Genomic DNA, 19,053 nt, shown 5'->3' with positions numbered 1-19,053 from the left:
CACATATTTGTAATTAAAGGTATTAATAACATTTAAGTAATATAAAATGAGTAAGCATGTGACTGCACTTAAGTTTTGCAGCAAAGATCAATGACCCCATTCAGGTGATTGGTGATTGGTAGGCCTCCTGTTCCAGTGCAAAGTCGAGGCATTCTTTAGTGAGTCAGTGCTCTGCTGCATGGTTGGTCAAGCAGTGGACCAAAAGCCTTGCCAAGCTGGCATCCAGCTCCTGTTGGGATTCAGCCTTCAGCAGACTTGTGCAAAGTACAAAAACTGCTAAGCTGTGACTGGCCAACAACTGGTCTTTTTCTTTGGGATAGTCAGTTATAAAGTGTGCTAGATGTGGAAGTCTTATTGCTGAAACCATTTCAGTGGATATCTTTGGGTTATTGTTCATCATTTTTATCTTAGAATTATAAGGATTATACAGCAGGGGAACAGACTCTCTGACCCACCAAGTCAGTGCAAACAATTAAGCACCATTTACACTAATTCTGCACTAACAGTTTTATTTATTCTTCCCACATTTTACTATTATAGAATTTGGTTACAGTCAAAACTCCACTGTCTGCTTGAAGCCTGACCTAATCATTGTCTGTCTAACCAGCTGTCTTTGTTTAGTCTCCACCTTTCCAAGTGACCATTAATTCTCTCCCTCTAATTCTTTTCCAGCATCTTCCCTACCACTGATGTTTGGCTGTCAGTTCATCGAAACTCTTCCATCACATCAATTGATAACTGGTGATCTGCACCATTCATTCTCATTTTTCTCATGATCTGTTGACACTGCTATATGCACAATAAAAATTTGCTATCAAGCAGTGTGGAAAACTTTTCATTGTTTAGATTTCTAGCATTGTTCACATTAAGGAATGCTTTTGAATTCATGCTTGATAGCCAAGCTCTAATTGTAAGATTTTACTATCCTGTTCTGGATTCCCCACCAGAAGAAATATTTTACTGACCATACCAGATCTTCACCATTTTGTGCACCTTGGTGAGATTATTCCTTTGTCCTCTAAATTCAGGAGAAATTGCAGAAAACCTTAACATTAACATTTAACTTCTTGAGAATAGGCATCGCCTGTCTGAATCTACTGTTTGCCCTCTCAAAATCCAACCCAGCCTTCTTGAGGTGAGATGCATAATATTTATACAGTTGTCCATTCAGGATCTGACTTAACCTCTATACGTCTGATATAACTTGTTCAGTTCAATAAGCCAGACTCCTTGAGACATAGGGATATATGCATTCATGATTTTCATACTTTCCATGCATTAAGCCATTGAATTTAACAGTAATAAAGAGTTTGTTAAGTTTAATGTGCTATTTTATTAATATAAGCCTGTACATTGTTGAAATAAAATCAGAAATGCTGGAAATAATCAGTAGGTCAGGTAGCATCTGTTGAAGGAAAAAGAGAGTTAACATTTCAGGTCAGAGATCCTTCGGCATATCAAAGGGTCTCAGACATGAAATGTTAACTTTATTTCTTTTTCCACACATGCATTCTGACTTGTTGAGTATTTCCAGCATTGTTTTGTTTTCCATTTTGAATTTCTTGCATGTGTTGTATTTTTTGATCAGCAATTATGCTAAGTACATTTTAACAAAGAAGCCAGACAAAAATTTCTGATTTTTATTTCCCTGTTCAGAGCTTAGATCACAAAGGTTGACAATTTCTAGCTATCCTAGTTCTACAATGGACTGTCAACCAAGATTATACTCCTACGTTTTGGAGGAGCTGTTCAATTAATAACCTTTTGAATTAAATCTATTGAAGTCAACGTACCAAATTTCAGAAGCTGAATGCAATGTGCAGCTGCTATTACACAATGAATAGGGTTGAATTTCTAAGTAAATATAATATTCAATCCCATATTCCAAAGAAGTAGTTAAATTGGAACCAATATATATTAAAAAAAGTGTCTTGACTAAGAGAAAGAAAGTTTGCTGGGAACAATGAAACTGTTGTTTCTTCTCATTTCTGAAACTTCATGTTATAAAAGCTGGATACAACCATGCAGAGAAAGTCTTTGAAATCAGCCAGTCACATGTTGGAATACCTAACATTAAAAGCAAATTTAATATGGAGAACTGCTGAAGAAAGGTCACCCTCTAATCACAACCATTCAAGTTTCATAATCCTTGACATTTAACTGCCTTAACTGCAGGCGGTTGGTGTAAAACAACAGCCCTTTCCTTTGACAAGGCAGCAAAGTTCGAGAATGATAATTTTAGTTCCTAAGAACTGGAATAATAATTGTTTTATGATCAGATAAAAGAAAGATAAAAAATACAGCAATGCTCTTTTCTACTGTGCTAGCATTGTAGTAGTGAAAGTATATTATACTCAGCTATTATGTATTATATATATTATACACAGGCGAGAGAGATTGAAGCATCAAGGCGATTGTGGAGGGCGAGCACCAGCTGCCTGTCTTTTGATCACTGAGTCTCACTGTGTTATACTACCGGAGAGGGGAAAGCCTGCTGCTGAGCCTGGAGAATGTTGACCAGGTTTTCTGTATTCTGGACATGGACTATAGACTCTCTTTGTTCATATAGTTTTTTTTGGAGTCTGTGGTTTTCGCCTGATCTTTCTCTTTTTTTGTGTGGAGGGTCGGATTTGGGGGTTGATATTTTGTCCTTTTTTTGGTGTGAGAGGAGGGATTTAGGGGTTGATGTGCCTGTTCCGCTTTTGTGTGTGTGTTGGGGGGGGGGGATTTTGGGGTTGATGATCATGCTGCCTTTCTTTTTTTTTTCTTTCTTGCTTTCTTGGCTACCCAGAGAAGAGTTTCAGAGTTGCATACTTTGATAATAAATGAACCATTGCACCTTTGAACCTACTTGCTCACACCATGCAGCAAAAATAGAGTAGTTCAGAACTCAGCAGCAAATGATATCAACACGCAGAAATATTTTCCTCATACTTATGAAGAAATTAAATGAACGACAGGTATTGAGAATTCAGATGTCCCTTTAAGAAAAGTTCAGTTGATAAGCATTTGTTACTGAGGTTTGGTCACATTTATATATAAAATCAATAATATCAGCAATCAAGAACAAATATTATTTAAGTTAATAATAAAAGTGAAACAAAACCAATATTGAAAGTATGAAAAGGAAATAGTATATTCTGAAAACTCTTTCTGAAACATAAATTATCATGCTTCCAAACAAAAGCATTTTGTCTCAAATCACAAGTCACTTTCATCATACTTTTTGGGCAAAGTATTCTATATCTCAACAACTCTAAGTTTAATCTCCTTCCCCAACCATTAAAAAAGTGATATTAAATTAATGGCATTTACCAAGTTAACAACTTCCATCAGAATCTCTCATCATATCAAACCCTTTAATGATTGACCATTAACTTCTAGTCCGAGTAAAACAGCTCAAAAATTTAATGTTAAATCAGAAGAAACAGTGAATTTGTTGTACTTATTTGAACTTGATATATTGCTTGTAACCAGAGACAAAACACACATTGTTGACTGCTTTGTAAAATATCTTTCTTCTGTCTCCAAGCATGACCTTGAACTTTTAGCCACCTCAAACTTTAATACTTACTTCCACTTGGATCACCCCCAATATCTTACCTCCAGTGACCAACAAAGGTCAATGTAAGCACAGAGAATGGAAGCTCATTGACAAATTTGGCAATTCAACACAGAGTTCAACCATTTCTGATGGCAGTACTGCTGTTCCCATTTGCACCTCCTCTAGGGCCAGTCTTTTTTCTTTTTGTCCAATCCTATTGACTTGGAGTATCATCTTTGCCATTTACAGTGCCTATAAAAAAGTATTCACCCCCTTTAGAAGTGTTCATGCTTTATTGTTTTATATTGAGTCACAGTGAATTTAATTTGAACTTCTTGACGCTGATCAACAGAATAGACTTCTTTGTGTCAAAGTGAAAATAAATTTCTACAAATTGGTCTAAATTTATTACAATTACTAATCACAATATAATTGATTGCATAATTTCTCACCCCCTTCAAGTCAGTATTTAGTAGATGCACCTTTGGCAGCAATTACAGCCTTGAGTCTGTGTACATAGGTTGCTATCAGCTTGGCACATCTGAACACTGCAAATTTTCCCCATTCTTCTTTAAAAAACTGCTCAAGCTCTGTCAGATTGCATGGGGATCATGAGTGAACAGCCCTTTTCAAGTCCAGCCAAAAATTCTCAGTTGGATTGAGGTTTGGACTTTTACTTGGCCACTCCAGGACATTAACTTTGTTGTTTTTAAGCCATTCCTGTGAAGCTTTGGTGGAATGCTTAGGGTCATTGCCTTGCTGGAAAACAAATCTTTTCCCAGATCACAGTTCTTTAACAGACTGCATCAGGATTTCCTCCAGGATTTCCTTGTATTTGCTGCATTGATTTCACCCTCTATGTTCACAAGCCTACCAGCACCTGCTACACTGAAGCATCCCCACAGCATGATGCAGCTACCATCATGCTTCATGGTAGGGATGGTGTGTTTCTGATGGTGTGCAGTGTTTGGCTTACATAACGTTTAGTGTGATGACTAAAAAGCTCAATTTTGGTTTCATCAAACCACAGAACCTTTTTCCAGCTGATGTCAGAGTTTCTCACATGCCTTCTGGCAAACTCTAGCCAAGATTTCATGTGAGTTTTTTTCAACAGTGGCTTTCTTTTTGTTACTCTCCCATAACACTGCAACTGGTGAAGCACCTGGACCACAGTTCTTGTATGCACAGTCTCCCATCTCAGCCACTGAAGCTTGTAACTCCAGAGTTGTCATATATCTGTTGGTAGCCTTCCTTATTAGTCACCTTCTTGCACGGTCACTCAGTTTTTGAGGATGGCCTGCTGTAGGCAATTTACAGCTGTGCTATATTAGAAAACCATAGAAAACATAGAAAAACTACAGCACAGAAACAGGCCTTTTGGCCCTTCTTGGCTGTGCTGAACCATTTTCTGCCTAGTCCCACTGACCTGCACATGGACCATATCCCTCCATACACCTCTCATCCATGTATCTGTCCAATTTATTCTTAAATGTTAAAAAAGAACCCGCATTTACCACCTCGTCTGGCAGCTCATTCCATACTCCCACCACTCTCTGTGTGAAGAAGCCCCCCGCTAATGTTCCCTTTAAACTTTTTCCCCCTCACCCTTAACCCATGTCCTCTGGTTTTTTTCTCCCCTTGCCTCAGTGGAAAAAGCCTCCTTGCATTCACTCTATCTATACCCATCCTAATTTTGTATACCTCTATCAAATCTCCCCTCATTCTTTTATGCTCCAGGGAATAAGGTCCTAACCTATTCAACCTTTCTCTGTAACTGAGTTTCTCAAGTCCTGGCAACATCCTTATAAACCTTCTCTGCACTCTTTCAACCTTATTTATATCCTTCCTGTAATTTGGTGACCAAAACTGAACACAATACTCCAGATTCGGCCTCACCAATGCCTTATACAACCTCATCATAACATTCCAGCTCTTATACTCAATACTTTGATTAATAAAGGCCAATGTACCAAAAGTTCTCTTTACGACCCTATCTACCTGTGACGCCACTTTTAGGGAATTTTGTATCTGTATTCCCAGATCCCTCTGTTCCACTGCACTCCTCAGTGCCTTACTATTAACCCTGTATGTTCTACCTTGGTTTGTCCTTCCAACGTGCAGTACCTCACACTTGTCTGTATTAAACTCCATCTGCCATTTTTTAGCCCATTTTTCCAGCTGGTCCAAGTCCCTCTGCAGGCTCTGAAAACCTTCCTCACTGTCTACTACACCTCCAATCTTTGTATCATCAGCAAATTTGCTGATCCAATTTACCACATTATCATCCAGATCATTGATATAGATGATAAATAACAATGGACCCAGCACTGATCCCTGTGGCACACCACTAGTCATAGGCCTCCACTCGGAGAAGCAATTCTCTACTACCACTCTTTGCCTTCTTGCATTGAGCCAATGTCTAATCCAATTTACCACCTTTCTATGTATACCTAGCAACTGAATTTTCCTAACTACCCTCCCATGCGGGACCCTGTCAAAGGCCTTACTGAAGTCCACGTAGACAATAGCCACTGTCTTCCCTTCATCCACTTTCCTGGTAACCTCCTCGAAAAACTCCAATAGATTGGTCAAACATGACCTACCACGCACAAAGCCATGTTGACTCTCCCTAATAAGTCCCTGTCTATCCAAATGCTTGTAGATTCTGTCTCTTAGTACTCCCTCCAATAACTTACCTACTACCGACGTTAAATTTACCGGCCTATAATTTCCCGGATTACTTTTTGATCCATTTTTAAACAACGGAACAACATGAGCCACTCTCCAATCCTCCGGCACCTCACCTGTAGACAGCGACATTTTAAATATTTCTGCCAGGGCCCCTGCAATTTCAACACTAGTCTCCTTCAAGGTCCGAGGGAACACTCTGTCAGGTCCCGGGGATTTATCCACTTTAATTTTCCTCAAGACAGCAAGTACCTCCTCCTTTTCAATCTGTACAATTTCCATGATCTCACTATTTGTTTCCCTTAATTCCATAGACTTCATTCCAGTTTCCTTAGTAAATACAGACGCAAAAAAACCTATTTAAGATCTCCCCCATTTCCTTTAGTTCTGCACATAGCCGACCACTCTGATCTTCAAGAGGACCAATTTTATCCCTTACAATCCTTTTGCTCTTAATATACCTGTAAAAGCTCTTTGGATTATCCTTCACTTTGACTGCCAAGGCAACCTCATATCTTCTTTTAGCCCTCCTGATTTCTTTCTTAAGTATTTTCTTGCACTTCTTATACTCCTCAAGCACCTTATTTACTCCCCGTTTCCTATACATGTCATACAACTCCATCTTCTTCTTTATCAGAGTTGCAATATCCCTTGAGAACCAAGGTTCCTTCTTCCTATTCACTTTGCCTTCAATTCTGACAGGAACGTACAAACTCTGCACTCTCATAATTTCTCCTTTGAAGGCTTCCCACATACTGATCACATCTTTACCTGAGAACAACCTGTCCCAATCCACGCTTTTTAGATCCTTTCTCATTTCTTCAAATTTGGCCTTCTTCCAGTTCAGAACCTCAACCAGATCTATCCTTGTCCATGATCAAGTTGAAACTAATGGTGTTATGATCACTGGAACCAAAGTGCTCCCCTATACAGACTTCCGTCACTTGCCCTAATTCGTTTCCTAACAGGAGATCCAATATTGCATCCCCTCTAGTTGGCCCCTCTATATACTGATTTAGAAAACTTTCCTGAACACATTTTACAAACTCTAAACCATCTAGACCCCTAACAGTATGGGAGTCCTAATCAATATATGGAAAATTAAAATCCCCTACCACCACAACTTTATGTTTCCTGCAGTTGCCTGCTATCTCTCTGCAGATTTGCTCTTCCAATTCTCGTTGACTATTGGGTGGTCTGTAATACAACCCCACTAATGTGGCCATACCTTTCCTGTTTCTCAGCTCCACCCATAAGGACTCAGTAAACAAGCCCTCTAATCTGTCCTGCCTGAGCACTGCTGTAATATTTTCCCTAACAAGCAATGTACTCCCCCACCTTTCATTCCTCTGCCTCGATCACATCTGAAACATCGGAACCCTGGAATATTAAGCTGCCAGTCCTGCCCCTCCTGTTGCCAAGTTTCACTAATTGCTATAACGTCATAATTCCACGTGTCAATCCACGCCCTCAACTCATCCGCCTTCCCCGCAATACTCCTAGCATTGAAATATATACACCTCAGAAGATTTTTACCACCACTCACAACCTTTCTATTAGCGGATTTGCTTGAACTTTTAACATCATTTATTTTCACCCCAGCCACACTGTCAGCTCTGGCACTCTGGTTCCCATCCCCCTGCAAATCTAGTTTAAATCCTCCCCAACAGCACTAACAAACCTCCCTGAAAGGATATTGGTCCCCCTGTAGTTCAAGTGTAACCCGTCTCTCTTGTACAAGTCCTACCTGCCCCAGAAGAGGTCCCAATGATCCTGAAATCTGAAACCCTGCCCCCTACGCCAGTTCCTCAGCCACTTGTTCATCCTCCAGAGCATCCTATTCCTACCTTCACTGGCATGTAGCACAGGTAGCAATCCTGAGATTACCACCCTCGAGGTCCTGCTTTTCAACTTCCTACCAAGCTCTCTATACTCACTCTCCAGGACCTCCTCACTCTTTCTTGCTATGTCATTGGTACCGATGTGCACCATGACATCTGGCTGATCACCCTCCCACTTCAGAATGTCATGCAAGCGATCAGAGACATCCTTGACCCTGGCACCCGGGAGGCAACAAACCATCCTGGATTCTCTGTCACAACCACAGAACCTCCTATCTGTACCTCTAACTATCGAGTCCCCTATCACTACCGCTCCCCTCTTTTTCCACCCTCCCATCTGCACTGCAGAGCCAGACTCAGTGCCAGAGATCCGGCTACTGCAGATTGTCCCAGGTAAGTCACCCCCTCAACAGTATCCAATGTGGTATACTTGTTGTTGAGCGGAATGGCCACAGGGGAACCCTGCTCTGCCTGCCCTTTCCTCTTCCCTCGCCTGACAGTGACCCAATTTCCTGTCCTCTGCTCCTTTGGCGTAACTACCTCCCTGTAGCTACGATCTATAATCTCCTCATTCTCCCGAGTGATCCGCAGGTCATCCAGCTCCTGCTCCAGTTCCCTAACGCGGTTTGTTAGGAGCTGCAGCTGGATGCACTTCTTGCAGGTGTCGTTGTCAGGGACACCGGAGGGCTCCCTGACTTCCCACATCCTGCAAGAGGAGCATTCCAACATCCTGCCTGGCATTCTCTCTATTCTAAACAATCTGAACAAAAAACTTACCAGAACCTACCCTGGCCTCTGCCTGTTCTTGCTGAAGCCTGTTCTGCCAAAGCCGTCCCACTCTGACTCAGTCCACTCCGACGATGGCCGCTGTATATGGTGGCCTGCTTTTAAACCTTGGTGCGCTATGTCACGCGCCTGCGCAGTGCAGACCCTTCTCCCCGAGCAGTTTTTAAAAAAAAAACGACTTTTTCTACCTGATTTCTTCACTCCCTTCTTCTCAGCTGCTTGCTTCGACTGAAACAATAACCATTGAAAATTTCTCTTTTTAAACCTTGGTGCGCTATGTCACGCGCCTGCGCAGTGCAGACCCTTCTCCCCGAGCAGTTTTTAAAAAAAAAACGACTTTTTCTACCTGATTTCTTCACTCCCTTCTTCTCAGCTGCTTGCTTCGACTGAAACAATAACCATTGAAAATTTCTCTTTTTAAACCTTGGCGCGCTATGTCACACGCCTGCGCGGTGCAGACCCTTCTCCCCGAGCAGTGTTTAAAAAAAAATGACTTTTTCTATTCTTTCTATTTCTTGATGATTGACTTAACTGTACTCCAAGGGATATTCAGTGACTTGGAAATTTTCTTGTATCCATCTCCTGACTTGTTCTTTTGAATAACCTTTTCACCCAGATGCTTGGATTGTTCTTTTGCCTTCATGGTGTAGTTTTTACCAGGATACTGACTTACCAGCAGCTGGACCTTTCAGATGCAAGCATATATTTACTACTATCAATTGAAACGCCTTGACTGTACACAGGTCTCAAAAAGCAGATCTCCATTTAACTAATTATGTGGCTTCTGAAACCAATTGGCTGCACCAGTGATGGTTTGGTGTGACATATTAAAGGGGGTGAATGCTTATGCAATCAATTATTTTGTATTTTATATTTGTAATTAATTTAGATCACTTTGTAGAGATCTGTTTTCTCTTTGACACAAGTTTTTTTCTGTTGATCAGTGTCAAAAAAGCCGAATTAAATCCACTATGATTCAATGTTGTAAAACAATAAAGCATGAAAACTACTGGGGTTGGGGGGGGAGTGAATACTTTTTATAGGCACTGTAATTCAATTCCCACATTCTAGATCTTTCGTTTTCTTCCTCTCTCTGTTTTCTGCTTTCTCCCCATCATACCGACTTTTCCCAGTTTAGGTGAGAGGTCATGAATTCAACATGTTCACTCTTTTTCTCTCTGCCCTGGTACAGGTGCTGGTGCTCCCAGCATTTTTTATTTCATTCCAGATTTCCGGAATTCACTGTATTTTCCTCTTGGATGTATTTTGTAATTTTGCATGTCCGAAGTTTTTATGTGAAGTTTCTCCTTTAAAGCCTGAACAGGTCCTAATAGTTAACACTTGAACTTTATAGTTCCCCAAAACTAATTCAGTGATTAGAAAGCACTATTAACCATGTTGGTTGACTATATTGCAGGCAGGAATGACAACTTCATGCTCTCTATCAGACAGAGATCAACATCCATTCTGGTTGCAGACAGGCATTATATTTTGAACAGCAAACTATCTAAAGCTCTCCTGCACTCTGTTGAGGAGAATATTATGGCAGCAGCACATGCTAGCCTTGGCTGGAAGGAAAATGGGCTTGAGAATCATTGAAGAAGGCACATCAGGGGGAAGCCAACGCCATAATTTACAAATGCTGCTGTGAAATCTTTGGTCAGGAGTAACATGGACAAGCTAGAGATGACTTGAATTGGCATGGACCACATAACTTTCCAGACATAAGCCAACAAGAGGCAGATGAGAAAAACAAACATAGAAACTTGTGCCAAACAAAAGTCGAATCTCAAGCAGTTGGATATTCTGCCACAGAAAATTCAATGACCTCACGCCGGTGCTCAAGGTCCCTGCGTGCATCTTTAAATATCGCATGTACCTACGGTATTTTTTGTCCCTGAGATTTAACTAGTTTCCCAAAATCTTACTCCTCATTTCATTCTTGTAAAAAGATGTGCAAAATTCATATTTAATTAACTGGTGGATGCTACTTATCTGATGTTATGTGCCTTAGCAAACATGTACTTGTACATATGACAATAAATGTCACTTTGACATTTACCAACAATCTCTATCACCTAAGACTCATAACCAGCAAATACATGTTTCTTGTTCATCTCACACATTATGCATTCCCACCAGCCATATGCTCAAAACTCACAATGTGCATAAGCCATCCACCCATGACATTCACACCACCTAAATAACACCCGCTATGAACTTGTTTCTTTCTTTCAGGACTAAGAGAAAACCAAATATAGGTGAATTCAAGTATGGGATAGATGAGGTCTATGACATTTGAGATAATCTGCATTGTATACATCAGTCTTACCCACATTTTAAAAATGCTGCCTTAATTCTGAAACAGCAGATACTTCCACCAGACTGACCTTTAGCTCTCCCTCTCAGCAGAGGACAGGCATACAAACAGTGAAAGGATGCTGTTTTTAAATGTTCGGGTCAGGCTCTGAAGGGTTTTTGAGACCTTAATGTGAATTTTAGAAGAGGTATGAGCGGTGGTGAGCTTAAAATATTTCTCTCCAAATCTGAAGGGAGTTGCATTGGAGTCCAGAAAGACTACAAAGTAGATAAGCATTCTAATATAATGGTTCTTGTGGCGGTAACGAAGACTTCTCCTTCTTTTGACTACTGCCGAAACATTGCCACAAGATTTTTGACTCTTCCCTCACTGTAGACACCTGTAGATTTGCCTGATGCACTGAGCCTGCATTGTGAATCATTCCCAGGATTTCACTGCAAAAAAAAAATCATAGTTTTGTGAAAGCACAAGCCGCCCAATCTTAATAGCTGTTGGTTGTTTCCCAGTGACTGTGTTTATACCTGAGAAAATTGCGAACAGCAAGTATTATTACTTGCAAGTTGTACTTGTATGTAAGATCCCATCAGCAAAGTGAAAGGGGTTATTATTGAATAATGTGATCTATACAAGTATGGAGATGAAGCATTAATATTTTCCAAGCGTCTTGCTACCATACCTAAATGGGCCAGTAACTCACTGCTGTAACTCGTCTTTGGAAAGCAGTGACATAAGATATGCTTGCTCAGTTTTGCGTGCACATTAATGTCTGAAAGCATGTATTATATCACATTCTGACTACTGCAAAGTCTTCGTTGACATGCAAGTGTCTCAGAAAAATACTAAAGGGTTCAATTCATAAATAAATCTATTTCTAATCATAGGTAGAAGGATGCCTTTTGAAAGCTACTAACAAAGAAATTATTTTGTGAAATAAGACAATTATTCAAGCCATGTTAGAGTGGTGACTAACATAGGCCAGACCACAGATGGAGTCTGAAAACCTGACGTTTGGAGTAATGAATTTAGAAATTGTTAATAAAGAGTCAGCACAGCCACTTGGACATCAGCCAGACTTGATTTTCCTGCAGAACCCTGAGCCATTGAAGTTTCACATATTCAAGGATTCCAAATTTAATCAAACAGGACACAAATTTCTCATGATGTGACTTCTACTGAGTTAATAATAATACCGAGAGTCCTGTTGCAGCAGTCTAAGTTGAAAGTCATTTCAACAGAACTGATAGAGATCCTGAATTTAAAAATTCAATAAGCATGGATTAGCTGATCTTTCAATTCCAATACACATTCTTCTCATTTTTTACTGATAGTATTTAGTGTTGAACACATCCATGGAAAAGAGTTATCAAACTCAGTGGTCCTCAACCTCTGGGCCGCAGACCAATACTGATCCGCGAAGCATGCAGGGGGTGCAACGGTAGCTGGGACACACCCAGCACATCTTTAATGAAAAAGCCGAAATAAACAAGCTAATTAATTAGGTGCCGTCCGACACGTAAATGTCGGCCTAGATCAGAGGCAATGCAAAAAATTGCCTCTGATCTGGGCCAACATTTATGTGCTGGGCAGCACCTAATTAATTAGCTTGTTTATTTCGGCTTTTTTCTTAAAGATGTGCTGGGTGCGTCCCGGCTACCGCTGCACCCCTACGTACTTTGCGGAGCGGTTTGTTCCGCGGCCCGGACGTTGGGGACCACTGATCTAACTCATTTAGCAACATGGTTAATCTCTAAGAAGACTCATAAAGACATATGAGACAGCAGAACCTGGAATAAGGAACAAAAAAAAAACTGAATCATGCAAAGGAATTCTAAAAGTTGATGAAGGATATATAACATTAGATTTTTGAAACAGCAGCAGCAATGGAGGAAGACTATTGCAGAATACTATTAGAACAATTGATATCTGCAAGATTTTCTTCTTGAATACTTTATACTTACATGGATGAATGCAGAATCAAGAACTCTTAAGGAGATCAACCATCCAGGGAAAAGTAATTGGTTTCATAGATACCCCATCAATCATCCTAGCTATTCATTCCTTCAACCACTGACGAATATTGGCTATAGTATGTATCATCAGGATGATAATACATAATGGACCATAGTGACTCATCAGGGGTACTCTGACACCACCTCTCAAACCGATTAACTCAAACCCATTAAAGGCAAGGACAGGAGATGCATGGGATTACCACCATTTACAGTTTTCTCTCTAAGTCACATATTATCATTCATTCATTGTCATTGTGGATTAAGTCCAGAAATGTATCTGTGATAATGCTTTGGGGATACCTTTACTGAAAGATATCAATGGTTCCAGCAGGTGGTTCACCACAGTCTCAAGGGCAAGTTGGGATGACCCTGAGACATTCAAGTTCCAAAGATTAATAAAGCAATTTCAAATGCTCTTTGCCTCATTATGAATTAAAGTATTTCTCCTTCTATGCCTGACAATCAAAATGGAAATCAATAAACTTCAGATTCTGAGAACCTGGTATTTACAGAACTTTTTGACAATAGAAATATTTCTCTCCTCTCTGGTGTAAAAGGGCTGAAATTATTATGTCCAATTGATAGCCTGATTTTTTCTGTATTATACTTGGGATTAAGGAGGGATTTTTGACAATTCGAAAGGATTGTGCCTAGTTACATTTTGGTGAATTTAAAAGTATAAATTACATAAAACCAAATAGAAGGGCTTTAATGGGATGAACATTTTTTTATATTGCATTCTATACAATACTTAATAATAACCTCTTTTACTTTGCAAATGGGATTTTACAGAAAAGTACAAATTTCATTTTAAGAATCATAGGGATACAATCAGGAATTATGTGCTAATATCAAAAATATTGTGAAATAAAGTAAGTTTCAAATAACACAACATGGATTATGCTTAACAAAATTTCCAGCAGTGAAAAAAGTTTTAAAACTTACATTCATCTGAGTTTGAGACCTAAGGCTTAAGGAGAGCTAAGGACTGCATTGAAGGCCAGAATGAGAGAGAAACTCATTCACAAAACAACGAACAAAAACAATGCAAAGTTAAAAATCGAGTACTTACCACATTCACGTTGAAAGCATAGAGAAGATCAAAAGGAAGTGCAGCAACTAAATCGATGATAAACCATGTTGTTACGTAATGAATACATATACATCGAGCTTCAAATATAACTTGACCAGACTTGCTGACATATGTTGTTCGAAAATTCAAAACAATATCTGTTGTAATAGAACAGTTTAAAATCCAGTTAGCAGATGTACTACATACTGTTCTAATAGAACTACATGAAAGTCAAATTAAAATTTCTGAGAATTTTCTTACCATCTCTGTAAACAAAATGCTAATGTTAATTCTATATTTTAAAAAAAAACTAAAATCATTCATTGCTTTGAATGTTAGTTCTATATTTTAAAATTTTAACTCAGTTTTGTTACTTGTATTGAAATGGATTAACTGCACACTGTAATCTCAAGTTTAATTAATGTAGGAATAAGCATGTGGCCAAGTGGTTAAGGCACTGGACTAGCGATCTGAAGGTCATGAGTTCGATCCCCAACCGAGGCAGCATGTTGTATCCTTGAGCAAGGCATTTAACCACACAGTGCTCTGCAATGACACCGGTGCCAAGCTGTATCGGCCCTTGCCCTTCCCTCGCCCTTCCCTTGGACAACGTCGGTGTCGTGGACAGGGGAGACTTGCAGCATGGGCAACTGACGGTCTTCCATACAATCTTGCCCAGGCCTACGCCCTGGAAAGTGTGCAGATCCATGGTCTCGCAAGACTAACGGATGCCTTTAATACTTTAATTTGGCAATATTTATGGAACACTGTTTAGGTGCTGACGCTGTGAGCAAATTTTATGGATTGAGTAAGTAGTATTGTGAACTAGCCATCATAGAAGAAGCAATGTGACTTGCCATGAAAACAAGGTACTCTCATATATTTCATTACCTTATCTTCTGAGGCAGAAGTTTGTCCTCAACCAATGAATACATATTTTGAAAATGGAATACAATAGATTTACTATTATAGTGTTGTTGGATTGAACTCTATAACGTTATTTTCTTTGTAGTTTAACTTCCTTATGCTTGTTTGTATTTTTATATAGTTACCTATTATATGTATACACACACACACACATACTGTTTATGTGTATTTCGCTAAAAGGCTGTAAAAGGCAAAACTAAAGAAGTTTTAATGGATGTTCAGGAGCAGTGGCCACATTTTTCATTCATTGCCATTTTGGAATGGTAGCAGTGTTATTTTAAAAGTTGTGTCTCCTGTTTATCTAATCACAAATATTTGTCTCTATTTCCCACAAACAGCCTTTGAAAGTGTTATGGTCTCCCTCATGATTATATATTAGAACGTTGTTCAGTTAGTAGAATCAAGGAGCTTGAAGCCATTCACAAAAACGGCTTTGGTTTTAAACATTCTCTTCTATGCACAACAGAACTTCTGTGTCTGAATTGTCATTCCAATTTCTGAAAAATTGTTGTGAAAAGAGGTTGGCTGCTGCAGAGGCAATGAATATGGAAAATAATGAGTTGATGCAGAGGGTGATTGTGCCCAAACAGCCTACAGTCCTCATAGGATGTCTTATTTTCACTGCATTCCTGAGTCAAATGAAACTTTCTCCATTTAGTCTCATTTTGACATTCCTCTTGTTTATTCTGCTGTACTCTGTAACCATTTACTCAACTCTTTAACATAACTTTTGTTTCTCTAATACTTGACCTTTTTTTTAACCTATTACTAAAAAACAAAAAAAAAAGAACAGGATGCTGCAAATCTGAAACAGAAGCAAGAAATGCTGGAAATACTCAGGAATTCAGGTAGTGTCTATGAAGAGAGAAAACCAGTTAACATTTCAAGCCAGCGATTTTCTAATTTGTTGATAGCCCTTCAGCCTATCTAATCTGTGCCAAACTGTTATTCATGACTAAAGACTTCTCAGTTCCCTTGTTTCCATGAATAATCACATCTGTCATCTTTTGGTTCTGATAAACGGCCATCAATTTATAAACATTGTTTCTCTAGCAAACATGCTGAAGCTGCTTCTATCTGTCTGAGCTGGTGTACGGGAAGAGATTAGCTACAAAGATAATTTACTGATTAATGATAAACACAAGAGAGTCTTCTGATGCGGAAACCCCAGATGAACAAACATAAAATGCTGAAGGAGCTCAGCAGGTCAGGCAGCATCTATGGAAATGAATAAACAGACAACATTTCGGGCTGAGACCCTTCTTCAGGGCTTGGAAGGAAGATGCCAGAATAAAAAGGTTGGGGGGTGGGAGGGGAAGGATGCTATCTGGAAGGTGATAGGTAAAGCCAGGTGTGTGGTAAAGGTCAAGAATCTGATAGGAAGGAAGGAGGGGTCTGAGGGGAAAGTGATAGGACAGTGAGAAGAGGTAAAAAGTCAGAGAGGGGAATAGCAGAAGGAGGTGGGGTGGAATTTTTTTTTTTAACTGGAAGGAGATAGTAATATTCATGCTATCAGGTTGGAGGCTACACAGACGGAATATGAGGTGTTGCTCCTCCACCTGAAGGTGAGCTCACCTTGACACAAGAGGAGGCCATGGACTGACATGTTGAAACAGGAATGGGAATGGGAATTAAAATGTTTGACTCCTGGGAAGTTCCACTTGTGGCAGATGGTTTTGAGGTGTTCATGGGTTTGAACATGAACATTTGTTCATGGGTACTTTAGGAAAGAAAAAAATATCAATTTCCCACTCTAGCATGTGTATGAAAAACACAAGAGTAAAGATTTAAGGTGAAAGGGAGGAGCTTTATAAGGGATAGCTTTCTTTTAGCACAGAGAGTGGATGATATCTAGAACTCAGTTCCAAATGTATCAGATACAATTATGAGTTTTAAGAGAGATTTAAGTAGACACTTAAACAGATGTGGCATAGAAGAATACTGTGCTGATGTGGGTAAATGGGATTAGTGTAGTTGGACAAAAAGGCCAGCATGGGCAAAGACTTTATTTCTGATCTGTAAGGCTCTATGACTGACGTTAAGGGATATGATAAAAGGGATATGGTGTATGGAGAACAACTGAAACTTATTAAGCACGATAACTTTTGTTTTTAAATAATAGAAATAGAAACTCCAGGAAATTTCAACCAAATTGGACATCTATACAAAACGTTAACCTTGCTTCTCTCTCTATGGTCACGCTCTGATCTGCTGAGCTGTCCCAGCATTTTCTGCATTTGGATTTCTAAAGAGTTTTATATGACCATTATTATTATATTTAATGGCAAAATTCATGGGTCTGGTACCTCAAACCTTTATATTCCTAGCAGCAGTATACCAGAACATATAGTTCCATGTATATTTTGTCTCTGCTCTGGTAGTTTGCTAACTCAGTTGGTGTCAATGTACACCAGAATATATTGGGCAAGCAGGTGTTCTTAACAAGCAAGGTAGCTCGCTACTAACATTGACTCAGAAAAGCATCCATAAAGCACATACCTTTTACATTGAAAATATGACAGTGATAGAAATAAACAGGAACCAAAATCAACCACTAGCTTGACTTGCTTTGTTTCCTCAGCAATCAATGGACACAAAAGGCAACTTAATGGCTAGTACGTATGGGGTGGGCCAAAGGGCCTGTTTCTTTGCTGTATGTCTCTATGACTCTAACAAAATATTGTAACAGTATACCAGTGCAGAACAAATTATTGCTTTGGGGGAAATCAGAAAACTGCAGAAAATTTTCTGTGTTCTGCAGTGGTGGTTCAAATTTCTGCTTGAATTGTTTAGCATAATGTGAAATGTAAATTATTTCATGAACCAGTGCAACTCAGCAGTTTTGAAAATTGTCTTAAAAGTTTTGCATTAACAAAATTCCTTGATTGTTAACTAAGTGCGATTTTATTAATTCACTTCAAGTAAATTTATCACTGAAGGGTGAAGCCATTGTGTTTAGAAGAACAAGTTCAATATCTTTGGGTCACTTGGTAGAAATTTTATCTCTAACGGATTCTTGATTTTTTTTTATTCTGCTGTCTTGTTTGCTGAGTTTGATTGCATATTGCCTCTAAATGATGAAAATGCTTGGTTCTGAGCAAGTGGCACTAAGTAACTAATGAGCAATCATATTGGTATGTGAAGTAAGGTTGCGCGAGCTAATGTTGTATTTCAACATAAGTCCCTGAAAGATTACTTTAACTAATTTGGATATTAGTGTTAGGTAAGAGAGGTTGGTGCCAGGAACCGTGGTTCCCCAATTTGTTCATTAAAAAAAAATTCTGTTTCCTTAAAACATATTGACTTCAAATACAATCAACCAATGATATTAACTAGACATAATATTAAATAGTCTTATACTTCACTGGAGCATGAAGGATTTAATAAAGAACCCTGACAATATTTATTTGGTATCAAACATTAATCTCCAATATTCAATACTACAAAATGGTTTCTCAGCATGCTCGTTAGCTTTGTAACTGACAGCTCTGTTATTCACTGAGAAGTTTACAGAGTTTTAAAATCTGCAAACATCAAGCCATTTCCAAGACTGAAGCAAATGTTTTTGCTAAAACATTTAATTGTCAAATACTCACTTTTTCTTGAAACAACTTCCATAAATTTTCTTTGAAGTTAAGATTTAGGGATGCATTACAAAAATGCAAATTAGTTAAAATATGCCTGGATTTTTCTTTAGTATATTTAATTGTGCAATTATTTTTATTAATGACAGCAGCATTTTGATTGCTCCAGGCCTCAACCTCCATACAGTGAAAACGTTAGGATTTATCAAAAGAAATATAACCTCACTGCTCATTTGGCTAATCTGATAAGCTGATTCATATAATACATCTTGGCCTTAA

At 39.0% G+C, this 19,053-nt stretch overlaps 1 protein-coding gene across 1 annotated transcript in view; it reads right to left on the bottom strand.

The window, feature by feature from the left end:
* The window catches only part of kcnh8 (potassium voltage-gated channel, subfamily H (eag-related), member 8), a 460,036-nt gene that overhangs the window by 149,453 nt on the left and 291,530 nt on the right, over positions 1–19,053 (bottom strand). The window contains exon 6 of the mRNA XM_063042495.1: positions 14,264–14,421. Within this exon, the coding sequence (XP_062898565.1) occupies positions 14,264–14,421 (158 nt within the window). The remainder of the gene's footprint in view (positions 1–14,263; positions 14,422–19,053) is intronic.

Source organism: Mobula hypostoma, chromosome 3 (assembly GCF_963921235.1).
Source record: "Mobula hypostoma chromosome 3, sMobHyp1.1, whole genome shotgun sequence".
Taxonomy (NCBI): domain Eukaryota; kingdom Metazoa; phylum Chordata; class Chondrichthyes; order Myliobatiformes; family Myliobatidae; genus Mobula; species Mobula hypostoma.
This window is presented reverse-complemented; position numbering and strand designations above follow the sequence as displayed.